Here is a 16,136-nt window from a genome sequence, read left to right on the forward strand (position 1 = left end):
TTGTTCGCGAGGGTTTTATCGTTGTTGATCCAGTCCTGAAAATTCCCAAAAAGGCAAGTGATGTTCGCTTCAAGATGTTGCAATTGGATAAGAGAGCCAATTGGCATAGTGTTCAAGCGAACTCTCACACAGGTAGACATAGGCGAGAAGGTTCCTTAGATTGCCCATTTCCTCACATTCGTAACCGAAAGGCATGTTATTCTCCTGAGGTATGTTGGCAAGGATGTAATCCATGATGAGTGACGAAAAACTTGCCTTCCCTAGAATCATTGATGAATAGTTCTTTCGAGCGTGGCTGAGAACGAATGGAGTCTCTTTTGTGAACGGCAGTTTGTCCACCAGAAAAAGCGACAAGATTATGAAGAAAGCTCTAGTTTCTCCTTCGTGGTCTGAATGGTTTAGAAGGAATGCTGCTATCGCCTCCCTCAAGACGGAATGTCCGACGCCTTAGTATCTTGAAACTTGGACACGACCTTCATTTCGGTGTCGCGTTCCTTGACCTTCTTGTCCATGGATTTTTGAACCTCTTCTCGTTTCCGTTTAGCAACCTCAATTTTCTCTTTCACTTCTTTGGAAATTTGTTCCTGCGCATGGAGCGCCGCCTCGCGTGATTTGTATTGTTCTTCCAGTTGCTTAAGCTCAGTTTGGTAATCTCGAGGTATGATTGGTTGGCATGTTACTGGATGATAGCAATATGATGGTAGTGGCCCATCTGGAACTTTTATCTCGGCGAGATCGGGGTGAATTGGGATGACGCGGGTTGTTGAATCCAAAGGAACGGCCGCGGCTTCGGCCGGGGGAGATGAAGCTGGAGGGGTAGGTTCGGGTTTCACCATGGTCGTGGAGCGAGAACAAGGTTAAAAAGTGGTAGTATTTCACAAGCAACAAGTATTGACCGTATGGGCTTTTCGAAAAAGAGGTAAGATGAGGGAGGACTGCCGTCGGGGAGTCTGGTTATTGATTCTGCCACTTTGTCACACTTCACCGCTTAGGGTGTCCGCGACGTATGCGGGGAGGACTCCTAAATTGACCACTCTATCACTGCTTGACATTGATATTCATGCTAGTTGGGTTTCTTCTCAGCTCCAGATCGAGATACTTCCTCGAGGCCGGTCCTGAGCGGACCAGTTGATGTGCCTGTAGCATCTAAGTTCCCACAAGCTTGAGCCGGTGACGTGACCGCTAACATGCAGGCATTTGGTATGTTCCTCTACGCTTGTTGATTGATGTAAGCTAACACACTAATTATAGTCCCCAAAAATAGGCGAGTAAGTTACTTGATAAGCTTAAGTGAAGTAAATATGTAACTGACTTCTGTTACAGCCTAGGTTCGAGCTCGTTTTAAGGGTATGTATTATATATCGACCATTGGAATGCTGTCAAGATTTCTGACCATCAAAAGATTATTGATATCAATAATGTTCCCTTGGGAAACAGCGTCGCTTTTGTGCGATGGCGATTGCCATCGTCAAGCTCCGCTGAACACCAAGGCCACACAGAGAAAGCAATCCTATCAGATCACCGCGCTTACTGGGGTTATGAAAAATGCCTTCAAGTGAGGCTCACAATTGATAGGACATCAATTCTGCAGGAGTGTGAACTCAACTTTGAAGTCATACAAGAGTACACCTCGTCGCCTATGTCCGAAAAGGGCGTGCTGGGCAAAATCAAACTTAATCTTGCCGAATACGTGGACAAATCCGACGAAGACGAAGGGATTATTCGGCGATACCTGATGCATGAAAGTAAAGTGAATAGTACTGTCAAGATCGGGATCGCGATGCGTCAGCTAGAAGGAGACCGCAACTTCACGACGTAAGCGAACCCCCAAAAAATATTTCTGATCCTCACTCTCAATACTGATGATAAAAGACCACACCTGAAATCTGCCACCGTCTTTGGAGGAATCGCCGGAGTTGTCCAATCCTCCGAAATGCCGGTCAATGCCGATGAATTTGGCCACCTGCCGTCTATTGACACCAAGAGCCGGGAGATTGCAGATATGCAAGACATGTATCGACGCACTTTAGCAGCGTCCTGGTCCTCTAGAGCCTGTGATCTGCCTGCTGATCAGTTGGTTGAAGAGTTGTTTGCTGGAAGTTCTGGCTGGAACAACGATGCACACAATGCCAACGCTGGCATCTCAGCGGGTGATCACCGAGATGCTCTATTGAGTGCAGAGACAGCCCCAAGACAAAGCCGCTCCGGGAAAAAGCTGTCACCCAGTTTCGAACGGCGTCCCAAAAGTACCTCCAGCAATCGCTCACACAATAGCAGTAAGACTCCAGACTCGCTTGTTGCACTTGGGCATCAGAAAAAAAGTGGAAGCATTGAGCAACAGCTGTATGAAGGGGTCAAGGGCCGAGTATGGAAGGCGCCAGACGCAAATAACGAACTTTCCGAGTTCGATGTGAGAGAAGACTTGCGCAGCTGGGAGATTGTACCAAAAGAATGAATTCTATATACGTTTCTGCGCTATTTATTAGTATATGGCTTGAATTCCCTACATTTAAACAAATCTTTTCACCTAAAACTGAGAGAGATGTTTGAGAGAGCTTTGTTCTACATAACCAAAGAATTTATTCAAGAGTTTTGTATATCGTACACTGTAGATTTTGTGACTGTGAGTTTCTGCCTGAGGCATAACTTGATTTCTTATCGCAGCCTAGCGCCCCGATTATCACCGGAGAAAAGCGATCGCAGGATAATTTGCCTTCTCCACGTTTGCAATAGACCTACTGTTCTGTCATGCTTCGACGCCCCGCAGGGAACAAGCTGGGGCTTCTGAGCTTCCAGTCGTTTTCATATCGGAGATCACTATTGTCATACCCACACGTCGTTCTCCCCCGATACCAGAGTAACTGGAGTCGTGATCATGACCGCGAAGCTTTCGATGGACCCAATTCCGAACGAACCCGCGAACCGAAAGATAATGGAAAACATGAAGCAGGCAGATTTACGTTGGATGTGAACACGCTCGGAAAGCCAGGACAAATCGTTGTTGTACCTTCACGTCGCCGCCGAATGTTGAATCGCAATCGCAACAAAAACCCCGAAAATGAATCGGGCGGCACAATCAGCGCTATGTTGGATGAACTTAATGACGAGAACTCACCACCCAGCGATAAGTCGGTCCAGGAAAGAATTGATGAAGTTCGTGGATCATATCAACTGGGACAGATCTTGCCTGCTGCCGATCTCAAGGCATTGTGGTCAAAATTGGCTTCCTCTTTCACATACAAGCAATTGTCGGACTTCATCTCAGAGTACAACCGCAGTTCTGTGGTGGAAGAGCAAGGTTGGACATGGGGGTCGAGTAGCTCCAAATCGCAGGACAAATTATTCGGAAAGACCAAGCGCTTCAGGGGAAAATCCCAGGCTGCAGAGACAATCGTTCGGGATTGTTGGCAGCTGGTGGCTGATGGCGAGCGTGGCCAGTTAGAATTTCGCATACCAGCTCAGTCCATATCCTTACTTCTCCATGCCGAGCATTTCTCTTTCCACGAGCTAGCTAGTCTCCATGGCTGTGGTATTGATGTCACACAATCTGCCGGCCTGGTATCACTTACTGGCAAGCGAAATGATTGTGAGTCTGTTCATGAGATTATCATTGATGCCACTGGCAGAATCCGTGAGGATGATGTTGGAATCAATTCATATATCCACGGAGATGCGAACAGTCAAGTGTTTACCCCTGACTTTTTGGAATGGGTCAACAGCACACACGGGGTATTTGTGGAACACAAAGCACACAGGCCACCACAAAAGATTCTCTATCTTGCCGAAAATAAGTTGGGAGCAGATAATGCACGGAGGACCTTAAATTTGGCCTTGTCCAACACCACATCTCCATTGACACCATTCTCAACCTATTTACCTGCTTCAGAACTCGCCAGTGCTTATAGCTACAAACCAGAAGCTCATGCTTCGTGGTTTGAGCAGCAAAATTCGTGGTTCCGGTGGGCAATGTCTTCCGCTCAAAATGCGGAAGCAGAAAACCTTGAAACTCCTTTCTTCGATAAACATCAAACACGACTCTCAGATGAACTATTGAAGCTTCTCCGAGTTACTACCCCGAAAGCCGGGTTGGTGACCGGTTTGCATGAATCTGTAACAGCCGTGGTTGGGAAATGCCTTTTTATGCAAAAGCCCTCTTTCAATGACACAGCCATCAGTCCGGCACAATTAGGGAGACTGTCCCTTCCACGGGCTTTCACAAACGATATACCTTTGGTGTCGCGTTTCATCAACTCACTCATGCCTATTCGCCCAAAGAACGGGGCACAGCTCTATCGACTTCGGTTGTGTCCAACTTCCAACACAGGATCCCCGCCGGCACTCGAAATTGAGGTAGCCATGAACTCAAACTTGGATGGCGTGGACGTCCATAGCGTCAAGGCTATCCGCACCACAAACAGCGTTGACTATCTGCTTCCGGAAAATGGTCTAGACCTACGTTTCACACGAACTGTTTCCCAAGACCTCCTGTATAAGCCAACTTCCGACTCAGAACTCCCGCAAAACTCTTCTGAACACCTCTTCCCTGAGCCTTTTTCGCCACAGATCGAAGCAATGCTGCAAAGCATCAAAACATCCCTCCAGGACTCAATCGTCAACGGCGAGGCTTCGCAAGGTTCTCTTCCACTTCCTGTATTTTGCAACATCACCATTCCCTGTGATCTTGTTCAGCAACCTGCCTCGCACAAAGTTGAATCCAAAAAGCTGGATGAATCAATGGCAGAGAACAGCGTCACTGTCGAATACATGTTCCCACCACTCAGCAACATTCGAGGTGCCGTTGTCCAAAAGTACAGCTTTAATGGGCGACAACTTGACTACCGGTATTACGAAAGCGGTTCGCTCCTTGCTTCTCGGACAAATGAGGTCTCTCTGGGCATGGAGATTCCCCAGATTGACTCAGCCGCAGAAAATGACCAATCCGAGCAGCTTGATCATGAGTTCCACTCGTTCTACAACACAGCATGTGACATGGCATTCAAAATCCACGGCAAAAGATATGTGGATTAATAGCATAGGTCACTTTTTGTTTGAATTTGTACAGCGTGCATCAACGGCCATCATATGGGATGGCGGCGTCTTGGGTCTGCCCAGTTATTTACTGTATATTATGTAAGATATTTACCTGTTTTAGACACGGATTTTGTTTTGGCTTTTAATCTAGCTAGTCGAAAATCTCCCTGAATAGAAACAATTACCGAGAAATTATAATTCACAGCCAGTCCGCCGCAATCTAGAGAGTCCCAAGTTCGACCTACAAATCCTCTTTGCATTTTTGGTTTAAGAGGGCCTTTGCTATCACAGTTTTCATAAGGTCGGGCTGTTAAGCATTTGACGACGGGGTGGTTAGGACCATAGCAATATTTGCAGAGATATTGCGGACAAGTGATTCGATTGAAATCGATTGTGTCACAATTATGAGACACTCGATTATCTGGATAAAGTGGCATCTTGGTGTTGACCAAGTAGTTGTAGAGAAGATCTTGCTGGAGGAGATTTGCCAAACTAATACCCACTAGATGAAGGAAGCTCAAGGTACGTAGCTTTGAACAGGAAGTGAAGAGTTGCTTATGGATGAAAGAATAAAGTAGCTTATAGAGGCAAAAATCATATGTAGTGTTTCTTATGCCTCCCCTAGCTATAGATAGTGTAGCCTTTTCCTTGGAGATTATAGTTCAGTTTCTTCTTCCTTCCTCTCCTCCGGCAATTACCTTTCTACACAACGCGCATATTAATTAAAACCATTATCCTAGGTTGACCCGGGTTCCAAGTGTCTCTTTATGGGCTTGCGATTTAAAGAGCCCGTTGATTAAGTAGTTAATACCTTCATACTTAATACTTTAATTGTTTAGTTAATCAAATCCTGTACATCTCCGACTTGTTCTTTGTGAAAATTCAAAGTCATGAGTCAAGATGCCTCAATTTAAACAACTCTATTCTCACTGAGTATAGCAAAAACACATGCAACATATCATATACCTGCCAGACGTTGTAGGCCGTAGGCGTGACCTTGGGCCCCACAGCCGACCAAGGCTCGTGACGTGCAACACCTCTCATCCTAACTACTCTGCGCGCCTCACAGTACCTCCAAGACTGGGCAGGTGTTTAAGACTGATTAGTCGCTCTGATTGATTACAGGTCCACAATAAAATTTATATACCTATATTGATCCATCTCACTCACAATCTCTGCTGTGCCCTCCGATCCTACTGTTCCCACTGTTCCCCTCACCCAGCATATTCAGCATGAAGGCTACACGCCAGTGATTTACACGGTATGGAGAAAACACGGATTGCCAAGGTTTGGAGAACTTATCTTAAGCGCTACAAATATCCCACTCACTGACCATGTCGCTCCAGGTTGACCATGTGACCTTGGCTCGCCGCGGAGAGCAGGTCGATGGTACTCTTCATTTAACCCCTCACCACCTCATCTTTTCGCACACCCCACCAATCTCTCCAGAAGACCAGATAAAGGGCGCGATAACAAGGCCCAGAGAGCTGTGGATCACATACCCTATCATCGCTTTCTGCACCCTGCGGCCAGCTCCCGCGGCCTCCCGTCAGCTCTCTTCCATCCGTCTCAGATGCCGAGACTTCACGTTTGTCTGTTTCTACTTTGTAAATGAGCACAAAGCACGAGATGTGTTTGAAAGTATCAAACAGTGGACGTGCAAATCTAGTCGTATCGATAAGCTTTACGCCTTTAGCTATCAACCTCCCCCGCCAGAAAAGGAGTTTAATGGGTGGCAGTTGTATGACCCGCGCAAGGAATGGGCACGCCAGGGTTGTTTGGATGAAGGAAAGGCATGGCGTCTCTCAGAGATCAATGTGAACTATGAGGTATGCTTGCGCAAACTCATCCAAATGTGCTTCATTAACACATCTTAGTTCTCCCCAACCTATCCCGCCCTCATTCCCGTACCTTGTTCCATCTCCGACAATACACTTAATTATGCAGGGCGCTATCGATCTCGAGCAAGAATTCCAGCCCTCACATACTTCCACCCTATCAATAATTGCACCATCACCAGAAGCTCACAGCCGCTGGTCGGTGTCCGCCAGAACCGAAGCATTCAAGACGAAAAGCTTCTGTCCGCTATCTTCTTAACTTCTCGATCTGAGCGGCCGCTAGCGAGTTTCTCGGCCACAGAGAAAGAAAAAGATTCAAGCAGTCCAGAGACGAGTCAGGTGGTGGTTCCCGAATTGAGCAATGCTGAGGAACTTGAGGACGACTTGTTAGCCGCTACAAGTGGAGATTATGAGGACCATCGCTCGATATATGGCGCCCAGCAATCGAACCTGATCGTAGACGCACGTCCCACGGTGAATGCATTTGCCATGCAGGCTGTTGGACTTGGATCAGAGAACATGGACAACTACAAATTCGCTACTAAGGCATATCTTGGTATTGACAATATCCATGTCATGCGAGACTCGCTGAACAAGGTGATTGATGCCTTGAAGGAGTCAGATGTAACTCCATTAGGGCCAAATCGTGACCAGCTAGCGCGCAGCGGCTGGCTGAAGCACATTGGTGGGATCTTGGAGGGAGCCAGACTGATCACTCGTCAAGTTGGTCTTACTCATTCGCATGTTTTGATCCACTGCTCTGATGGCTGGGACCGCACGAGCCAGCTCAGTGCGCTGAGCCAGATTTGTTTAGATCCCTACTTTCGGACGCTGGAGGGCTTCATGGTGCTGGTAGAGAAAGACTGGCTTTCATTTGGACACATGTTCCGACACCGGTCTGGTCATTTGAATAGCGAGAAATGGTTCCAGATCGAAAATGAACGCATCGGTGGGGATCCAAACCGTGCCTTTGGTGACGGTGGGGGCGCAGGGAAGGCTATTGAAAATGCTTTCCTTAGTGCCAAAGGATTCTTTGGTCGGGATAACAATAGCCGTGACTCTTTGCCAGACTCAGATGGAGAGCTTCAAAACTATGACTCTGACACTCCTGTGAAGAAACCTACTACTACACCGCGCTCAGGGGTGTCCGAGAAGGAGATAACCAAACCAAAAGAGACGAGCCCTGTGTTCCACCAGTTCTTGGATGCAACATATCAGCTGCTTCATCAACACCCGACACGATTTGAATTTAACGAGCGTTTCCTGCGACGACTTCTGTATCATCTCTACTCCTGCCAATTTGGCACATTCTTGTTCAACAACGAGAAAGAACGCGTGGAATGCCAGGCCAGTGAACGAACCCGTAGCGTTTGGGATTACTTCCTCGCTCGCCGGGAACAATTCACGAACCCTCGATATGACCCTGTCATCGATGACAATCAGCGAGGCAAGGAACGACTTATCTTTCCCCAGGTCAATGAAACACGGTGGTGGAATGAGGTATTCGGTCGAACAGATGCAGAGATGAACGGCCCCCGTTCCTCACCGACACCCAGTGACATCCGGGAAAGTACGGTGCTGACTGGTATTGAGACTGCAGGACCGGACAGTGCTGGTAAATTGACTGATGTATCGGGGATGACAGCTGTGACTTCGGGCGTATCTAAGCTTGCGTTCCCAGCGGGCACCGATAAAACAACCGAGTTAGAAGTAGAGATGCAATGAACTAGGGTAATGAAAGGAATCGGATATGAATTTCAAGCATTTACAACTTTATGTTATGCATCCGCGTTCATACGACCAATAAAGTGATTCGTCCAATGGTGTCGGAGTACAATATAGTTAGATGTAATAAAAGTTGTTGCCTTATTGCCTTAATTTTGCCTCAAAGATAAGGTGATAACACTAGGACGAAACAGGAAAGGCGCCGGCAAGCGAGGGTTGAGCCCTGGCCCAAACGGGCAAGCAGCCCTAGTCCCGAAAAATCCCCACTAAATAATGCACTCCCAGAATTGAAGTCTCTTGACCACGATCCCCTCCGTCGACAACCCCCGATTCCACCACCACCAGGAACGTCAAAATGGCCGCTGTTCAGGGAGCTATTTCTAAGCGCAGAAAGTTCGTCGCCGACGGTGTCTTCTATGCCGAGCTGAACGAGTTCTTCCAGCGCGAGCTGGCCGAGGAGGGCTACTCCGGTGTGGAAGTCCGTGTGACTCCCACTGTCACCGACATCAGTACGTCGAACCCGAAAAACCAATCCCTCATGTTATCGCTTGGAAATTGCTGGTGAAATAGCCTGGAAAGAGGAGGAAGAGACAGATTTACGATCGCGATGGGATCTACGGAATTCGAATGGGGGATTTGATGCTAACGGGCTTTCCAGTTGTCCGTGCCACCCACACCCAGGAGGTTCTCGGTGAGCAGGGTCGCCGCATCCGCGAGCTCACCTCCCTCATCCAGAAGCGCTTCAAGTTCCCCGAGAACTCCGTCTCCCTCTACGCCGCCAAGGTCCAGAACCGCGGTCTCTCCGCTGTCGCTCAGTGCGAGTCCCTCCGCTACAAGCTCCTTAACGGTCTTGCCGTTCGTCGTGCCTGCTACGGTGTCCTCCGTTTCATCATGGAGTCCGGTGCCAAGGGTTGCGAGGTTGTTGTGTCCGGAAAGCTCCGTGCCGCCCGTGCCAAGTCCATGAAGTTCACTGTACGTCTATACCAGGGAAATTGCGCTCGACGAATCGATCGCAAAAGAAACAGTTTTGGGAAGAACATTATGGCTAATACAAGTAACAGGACGGTTTCATGATCCACTCCGGTCAGCCCGCCAAGGAGTTCATTGACTCCGCCACTCGTCACGTTCTCCTCCGCCAGGGTGTCCTCGGTATCAAGGTTAAGATCATGCGCGGCTCCGACCCCGAGGGCAAGGCCGGCCCCCAGAAGACTCTCCCCGACTCGGTCACCATCATCGAGCCCAAGGAGGAGCAGCCCGTTCTCCAGCCCATGAGCCAGGACTACGGTGCCAAGGCTATCGCCGCTCAGCAGGCCGCCGAGCAGCAGCGTCTTGCCGAGCAGCAGGCCGCAGAGGCAGAGGGTGGTGCGGAGACTTTCGCTCAGGAGTAAATGTTTTTATCTACATTAGGCCCGGCTCTTCCTTTTTCTTCCATCTGTCCTAACCTAACCTGATACTCTACCTCACGCAATCAAAATTACATGACCTTCAAAGCCTCCTATTCGCAATCCTATAATTTGTATTGGCCAAAGCGGTGGAGGCCAGTTGAAAGGTGTTTGATACCTGGTTCATATTGGCCAAGCACGCTTTATTTGTCATTGATTATCAGGCATCATATACTGCAAACAAAGACTCGAAATCTGTTCTCGGTTCCCACGCGCGTTTCTCGATTACCAAGTGCCTGTGTCCTACTGTGCGTAGTATGAGGATATAATCCCGTGTCCACATTCGGGTCGTTGATATTACTTTGGTTCGGATGTGACTGGGCAATTTTTGAACTAGGGCGTATATATCAACCCATTGACGGGCTATTTGGTAGGACTAGCGAATTCAGAGCGTTGGGGCTGTTTGCTTTATCTTTTGTTATAAACATGTAAGACAAAGGCGCTAGGGAGAAAGAAACGAAAACAATGTTAGAAGCCCAATGGACACCGCTATATATATCTCTAGTCTTACGATAATATTCGTACATCCATGGATCGATTTCCAGCTGGACTGCAAGAGTAGGAAGAACGCAATGCTTCGTTCAATGTCGCTATTATTATTTCATAACAAAATATCATCCAAGAAATTTCCATACATATGCATATGCAAAAACAATCAAGCAAGATGCGGTACATGCCCTAACCATGTTAATCATAAAACAAATGGAATCATATTATCCAAGATTCACAAAAGAAAGTAAAGAAAGGGAATGAGTACTGTCAACGCTCACGGTATGTGGTAGCGGCAAGCCGACTAAACAGCAGTTCGGGATGCTCCAAGACCTCCGAGTGCCGACGATGCAGCTCCTCGAGCTGAGCCAGGGGATTCTGTAGACCGCCACAATAAGTACGTTGCGCCGAGGAGAGAAGAGAACACATCAACCGTGACACCCACCCATTCCTCCTGGCTAGGCACACCCTCAGCAGTAGGGAGGGCGGCCGTACCGGAGGCCTCATCCCCGTAGCTGGTGCGGCGGATTGGGGCCGGCGTTACAGGCAGACTGGGGCGCTCGACTTCCGTTGGGAAGTCGGTGATCTTGGTGCTGGGGCGGAAACCTGGGGTTGGGGGTGATCTCCCGGGGCTGTTGGACTGAGCTCCTGGACTGGTCACTTGTGATTTTGTGCGCCGTGCCTGGATCGTCTCAATGTAGCGCTGGATCTCTGGGTCCTCATCCCAGGCGTTGGAGCGGGTGTATGTTTGCCATGATTCAGCACTGGGTTCGAACGGTACCCGAGTGTAGGAAGGGGAGGGCCCAGGAAGGGCTGGCTCGCTTGGGAGTGAATGCTGCTCTGGTTCGTCAGGTATCACGGGAGGTTCCACAAACTCCACAGGTGTCTCCTCGGCGAAGATGCGGGTGGGCTTCGGAGCATGGCCCTCCCAGGGGAAGATCGTGATAGGTTTGGGCTCCGGTTTGGCAGGAACCTCGTACCACATGTTTTTCGGTGCCTCTGGGTAGGATGACGGGGGTTGGAATAGATGCGTGTCCTCAGACATATTGTAGGTTTTCTGTTGTAGACTGAAGCCTTCAGGTTTCGTGTTGACCGGTGGTGGCTCACTATGGGATATTAGTACTGTAGATGATACAGAGGGATAAGCTCTCACCGTGAGGGATCCCACTCGGATCTTGGCGCCTCAAAAGTCGAAACCTCTTCAACCGGAGATGGGGGTGATTGATACTCGATAATTGGAGGATGAATTGGGGCTAGCGGCTGTGGTTGGTGAATATGGCCATCGGGATAGTGTGTCGGTGCCTGGGTCTGTGTCGGCAACTGTGCCTGGGTCTGGATCTGCACCTGCGTTTGTAGCTGATTCTCATATGTTTCATGGCTCAGTTGAGGCGCAAAAGTGATTGGCGCAGGAGGCAATGGTGAGATATAGGTTGAGACATGCTCCTCTCCGCGAACATACTGCGGTACCATACTCAATACGGGGAAAGCGGCATACTGTACATTAGCGGGAGCGGAGTGTTCATGGTGCGGTTCTGAATGGCTGTGCTCGACTGGCGGTGCTTGATGTGGTTCCTCGTGGAAGCTTGTGAGTTCTTCAACATGGCCAGGCTGCTGTTCAGATGTTGGTTGTATTTCATAATGAGGAGTGTTGTCATGACGAGGGGGTTCGTGACGAGGGGGTTCGTGACGAGGGGGTTCGTGACGAGGGGGTTCGTGACGAGGGGGTTCGTGACGAGGGGGTTCGTGACGAGGGGGTTCGTGACGAGGGGGTTCGTGACGAGGGGGTTCGTGACGAGGGGGTTCGTGACGAGGGGGTTCGTGACGAGGGGGTTCGTGACGAGGGGGTTCGTGACGAGGGGGTTCGTGACGAGGGGGTTCGTGACGAGGGGGTTCGTGACGAGGGGGTTCGTGACGAGGGGGTTCGTGACGAGGGGGTTCGTGACGAGGGGGTTCGTGACGAGGGGGTTCGTGACGAGGGGGTTCGTGACGAGGGGGTTCGTGACGAGGGGGTTCGTGACGAGGGGGTTCGTGACGAGGGGGTTCGTGACGAGGGGGTTCGTGACGAGGGGGTTCGTGGCGAGGTGGTTCGTGACGAGGGGTGTCACGGCGAGGGGTATGGACTTGATCTCCTTGAGCCAAAACCGTCTTTTCAATATCAACTGCCGTGATTGGTACCTAGATATATTAGTCCACACATCTTCATGATCTTGCATATCACTTACAAATGGCAGACGATAGTGTCTGTCATAGACAGCCCACCAGCGGCCTAGAAGCTGATTGTACGGGGACTCCAGCGGGACAATCTGCCTCGGCATATTCCATGGCTTCTGGGCACCAATGAAATGAATAAGACTGATGGTACTCTGGAAATGCTTGTACGCAGGAATGTACTGGTAATTGGCACTTGGCGTGCAATTATACGTGAAGCTTAGCCTATGCCAGTCCCGGAAATGCATATTCAGCAGACCCTGGTCGGCGCCATCGAAGCTGATACCTCGCTGGGCGAGTGCTCTTAGAGCATAGTAGTCCTGTAGATTAGGTCGGAGAACCATCATTCCACTATTAAAGCAATCCGGCCAGCCAACATCAGGCGCGGCAGCAAAGTCTGCTTCCAGTGATAACAGCTCGTCGGGGGCTCGGAGAGCTACGACATCACAATCAATGTAAACAACCCGCTGGTATTGTGTCAGGCGCCAGAGCTCGATCTTGGTGAATGTGGCAATCAGATCTGGACGGTCCATGAGCCAGAGATTCGCCGGCGTGTCGTTTACCATTGAGCTCACTGGGATCAACTCATCGTAGACGGTCTAATATGTAAGACAAATGCATAGTTTGGGGAATGCTGTACGTACCCTTAGCTCGTCGATAGTGCTCGATTGTAGTCTGTCTGGCGTGAAGAGCGCCACCAACCTCGCTTTTGTACCATTGTCGCGTAGGGAATGGGCAAGGACCATAGCACCTGTAGATAGTTAGAATAATGTCACATTCCACATGAATGAGAATCTACCAGGAAGGTAATTGTCACTTAAAAGAAGCTGTCTCATTGTCAGTTTACGCCATAATTACTAATGGGAAGGGGGAGGGGGGTTAAAATACCGTGCAGTAGACTGCTCCTCCATTGGAATCCATCATGCCACAGTTCCAACAGCCCAAAAAAAAAAAAAAAAGATCAGACGCCCGATAAATTCTGGAGCAGAGAAGAAAAAAACACCAAAAAGAAGAAGAGCTGTCGGGCTATATTTAACCTGTCAATTGCCAATGACAGTTCAGACCGGTAGCGCGATACACCGACTGTGGTACCTGGACCGGACGCAGATTCGAGGGGGGACGAAAACAGGAGATTTTTTTTCTCACTGCATGTTGTGTAAGGTTGAACTCTTAAGATTGAGAGAGAGAAAGAGAGAGAGGGAGAGAAGGAGTGGCGAGTAAGATTCTTAAGCTAAGTACCCAGATAATATGCCCAGGTGGAAAGCAAAGGCCGAGATGTAAGGCAAATTAAGGTCAAAGCTCCCGAGGGGAAAGTGGAGTTGTTTCCCGCCATCCGGGTAAATCATCGATCCCCCATGAATTCTCTACATTTTCTTTTTCTTCTCACTTTATAAGTATTCTATATTCTATATTCTTATGTCCTCTGATCTCTGCTTTTAATTTCTAAATATACATCGAAGTCTATCCTCTCTAAGTGGTCTAACATGGAAGTGGCAACATCATCTTCACCCTAACCGCTTTAGATCGGGGGTTGCCCCCCGCAATACGAAAACGTTGAATATCAAAGTTGTTCAACATACATAGTGCCTGTGTTTATCGTGAAAAACCCACTTGGACACCAGGGTAAGATTCACCAATGGCCGTCACAATATCCCCCTCTTCGCCTTGAGCAGCCCATTCAACGGCCTTGATCAAAGCTGCCCCGCTCTCACGCTCAACCGGAGTCCAATGTCCAGTATGGGGAAGTAGCACAATCTGGGACCCCTGCACCAAGTAATCACCCATTCCATCAAGACAGATCCTCTGGTCAAGAGCAATATCATCCTTGCCCCAGAAAATGGTCGTGCTAGCTCTGAGAGCGCCCGGGGGACCTTCATCAAACAACCCAGCTCCGCTGCTCGCCATACGCTTTCCGGATGAAATGCTGTGCAAGCTAGCAACCGTCTCAATAGACTTGACCCAACGCGCCATCGCCGCTCCATCACGGTAATAAGCCGCCATGTGGATGACATGTGCGAACGCGCGTTCGCTGAGGTTGGCGGGATAGGCATCACCGCTGGGAGTTTTGGTATCCGATTCTGCGGCGGATGGACCCATCGTACTAGCCATGCTGTTGGCCACGTCGAGGGGGGTGCATTCATCCTTGTTGTACGAGGTGAGGTGGCAACTTTTCAACAATGACCGGTTGCCTCCGGACAGGAAGTAGGAGACAATTGGCGTCGGTAGCTGCATGGCAAAGATATAGCCAGATAGGACAAGCTGGCGGGCGAGAGGGGTGAGGGTTCGGATGGCTTGCATCAGCGGGACGCGGGCGTGCAGTGGTGAACGCCAGGCGTGACCGAGCGTCTTCTTGGCCGAGAAGAGCAGACGGCGGATATTGGATTCAACCAATTTCATCTAAATTGTTAGTTGAGATACGATTTTCACCGGTGTTCTGACATACTGATGGTCCGTTGGACAGGATGAACCGATGGGCCAGGGACGGAGCTTCGGCAGCGAGGCGCATGGACAAGACACAACCCCAGTCATGGGCGACAATTATGGTTCTCTTTTTGTTGCTTTCATTGCCCGAGTCCACACCATACTGGGTCCGCAGGGTGACGATCAGCTCGGTCAATTTCTCCAAGACGTTTGTTGCAGTATATTTTTCCAGGCTCTCTGTTCCTCCATATCCAGGAAGGTCAATCGCAACAAGCGAAACGGCCTCTTGCAGAGCGGAGTTTCCGATAATGTGTCGCCAGATCGCCCAGCTATCTGGGAATCCGTGGATGAAGATGACCAATGGTTTATCGGAGTTGATTGTTTCCGGTGTGTTCGGGATATCGTTACTGACAAAGTGAAACTTGAATCCGCTCTGCAAAGTTAGAATGTGGTGAGAGAGACCTTCGAAGTCTTTAGATAAATCCCACAGGCGATTGCGAGCTGGAGAGTCAGCAAAGAACTTTCACGATGGTGAATACATAGCTTACCAAGCTGTAGGTCCCGTTTCTCGTTTTCATTGGGGCGTTTGAAGTATGTGCCTTTCACCAAGGCAATGAGACCGTAAAGAATAACTGTAAAGGAGCCGTAGGCAAAGACGGCCGCGCTGATCAAGGCACGGGATAGGGATTTACCCATATTGGAATCATGTGTTGAAGGAGTGAGATGGAGTTAGCTTGGAATAAATCTAGAGCTGGGGCAAACGGAGCCCGGGCCGTCCACAGGTAGCGTCACGCCTGAGTCAGCGATATAAAACGGGCACCCGTACAACAGTCTAGGTACCTCAATCAGTCATATCTTTGTGTATTTGACTTGTAAGGCATCACCGATCTATTTCTCCATAGCTTAGTATATTTTATATTACTACCATAATAGTCCAATTTTTACGAAAAATATAGCATTATTCTAAGGCGATATTATTTAC

General features: G+C 49.2%; 6 protein-coding genes across 6 annotated transcripts; 4 read left to right on the forward strand and 2 right to left on the reverse strand.

The window, feature by feature from the left end:
- Window positions 1-425: 425 nt before the first annotated feature.
- PEX2_036110 (uncharacterized protein) lies at window positions 426-836 on the reverse strand (the record flags this gene model as incomplete). The annotated part of the gene is made up of 1 exon (XM_016740886.1): window positions 426-836. One exon carries the CDS (start codon window positions 834-836, stop codon window positions 426-428), a length of 411 nt encoding a protein of 136 aa, XP_016601178.1.
- Window positions 837-1,187: 351 nt separating this feature from the next.
- PEX2_036120 (N-terminal C2 domain-containing protein) lies at window positions 1,188-2,455 on the forward strand (the record flags this gene model as incomplete). The annotated part of the gene is made up of 5 exons (XM_016740887.1): window positions 1,188-1,200; window positions 1,252-1,268; window positions 1,324-1,347; window positions 1,403-1,815; window positions 1,873-2,455. 5 exons carry the CDS (start codon window positions 1,188-1,190, stop codon window positions 2,453-2,455), a joined length of 1,050 nt encoding a protein of 349 aa, XP_016601179.1.
- A 293-nt stretch (window positions 2,456-2,748) lies between these two features.
- Window positions 2,749-5,028, forward strand: PEX2_036130 (putative respiratory complex assembly protein Rmp1; the record flags this gene model as incomplete). The annotated part of the gene is made up of 1 exon (XM_016740888.1): window positions 2,749-5,028. The coding sequence occupies one exon, from the start codon at window positions 2,749-2,751 to the stop codon at window positions 5,026-5,028; it is 2,280 nt and encodes a 759-aa protein (XP_016601180.1).
- Window positions 5,029-6,365: 1,337 nt separating this feature from the next.
- PEX2_036140 (phosphatidylinositol-3-phosphatase YMR1) lies at window positions 6,366-8,594 on the forward strand (the record flags this gene model as incomplete). The annotated part of the gene is made up of 2 exons (XM_016740889.1): window positions 6,366-6,860; window positions 6,909-8,594. The coding sequence occupies 2 exons, from the start codon at window positions 6,366-6,368 to the stop codon at window positions 8,592-8,594; spliced, it is 2,181 nt and encodes a 726-aa protein (XP_016601181.1).
- A 355-nt stretch (window positions 8,595-8,949) lies between these two features.
- PEX2_036150 (40S ribosomal protein uS3) lies at window positions 8,950-9,982 on the forward strand (the record flags this gene model as incomplete). The annotated part of the gene is made up of 3 exons (XM_016740890.1): window positions 8,950-9,103; window positions 9,253-9,566; window positions 9,656-9,982. The coding sequence occupies 3 exons, from the start codon at window positions 8,950-8,952 to the stop codon at window positions 9,980-9,982; spliced, it is 795 nt and encodes a 264-aa protein (XP_016601182.1).
- An 847-nt stretch (window positions 9,983-10,829) lies between these two features.
- Window positions 10,830-15,850, reverse strand: PEX2_036160 (Glycosyl transferase, family 8; the record flags this gene model as incomplete). The annotated part of the gene is made up of 9 exons (XM_016740891.1): window positions 10,830-11,631; window positions 11,679-11,970; window positions 12,021-12,684; window positions 12,748-13,332; window positions 13,378-13,484; window positions 13,533-13,560; window positions 14,345-15,130; window positions 15,177-15,655; window positions 15,703-15,850. 9 exons carry the CDS (start codon window positions 15,848-15,850, stop codon window positions 10,830-10,832), a joined length of 3,891 nt encoding a protein of 1,296 aa, XP_016601183.1.
- Window positions 15,851-16,136: the final 286 nt, after the last annotated feature.

The sequence above is a fragment of the Penicillium expansum genome (assembly GCF_000769745.1).
Source record: "Penicillium expansum strain MD-8 chromosome Unknown contig108, whole genome shotgun sequence".
In the NCBI taxonomy this organism is placed as follows: Eukaryota; Fungi; Ascomycota; class Eurotiomycetes; order Eurotiales; family Aspergillaceae; genus Penicillium; species Penicillium expansum.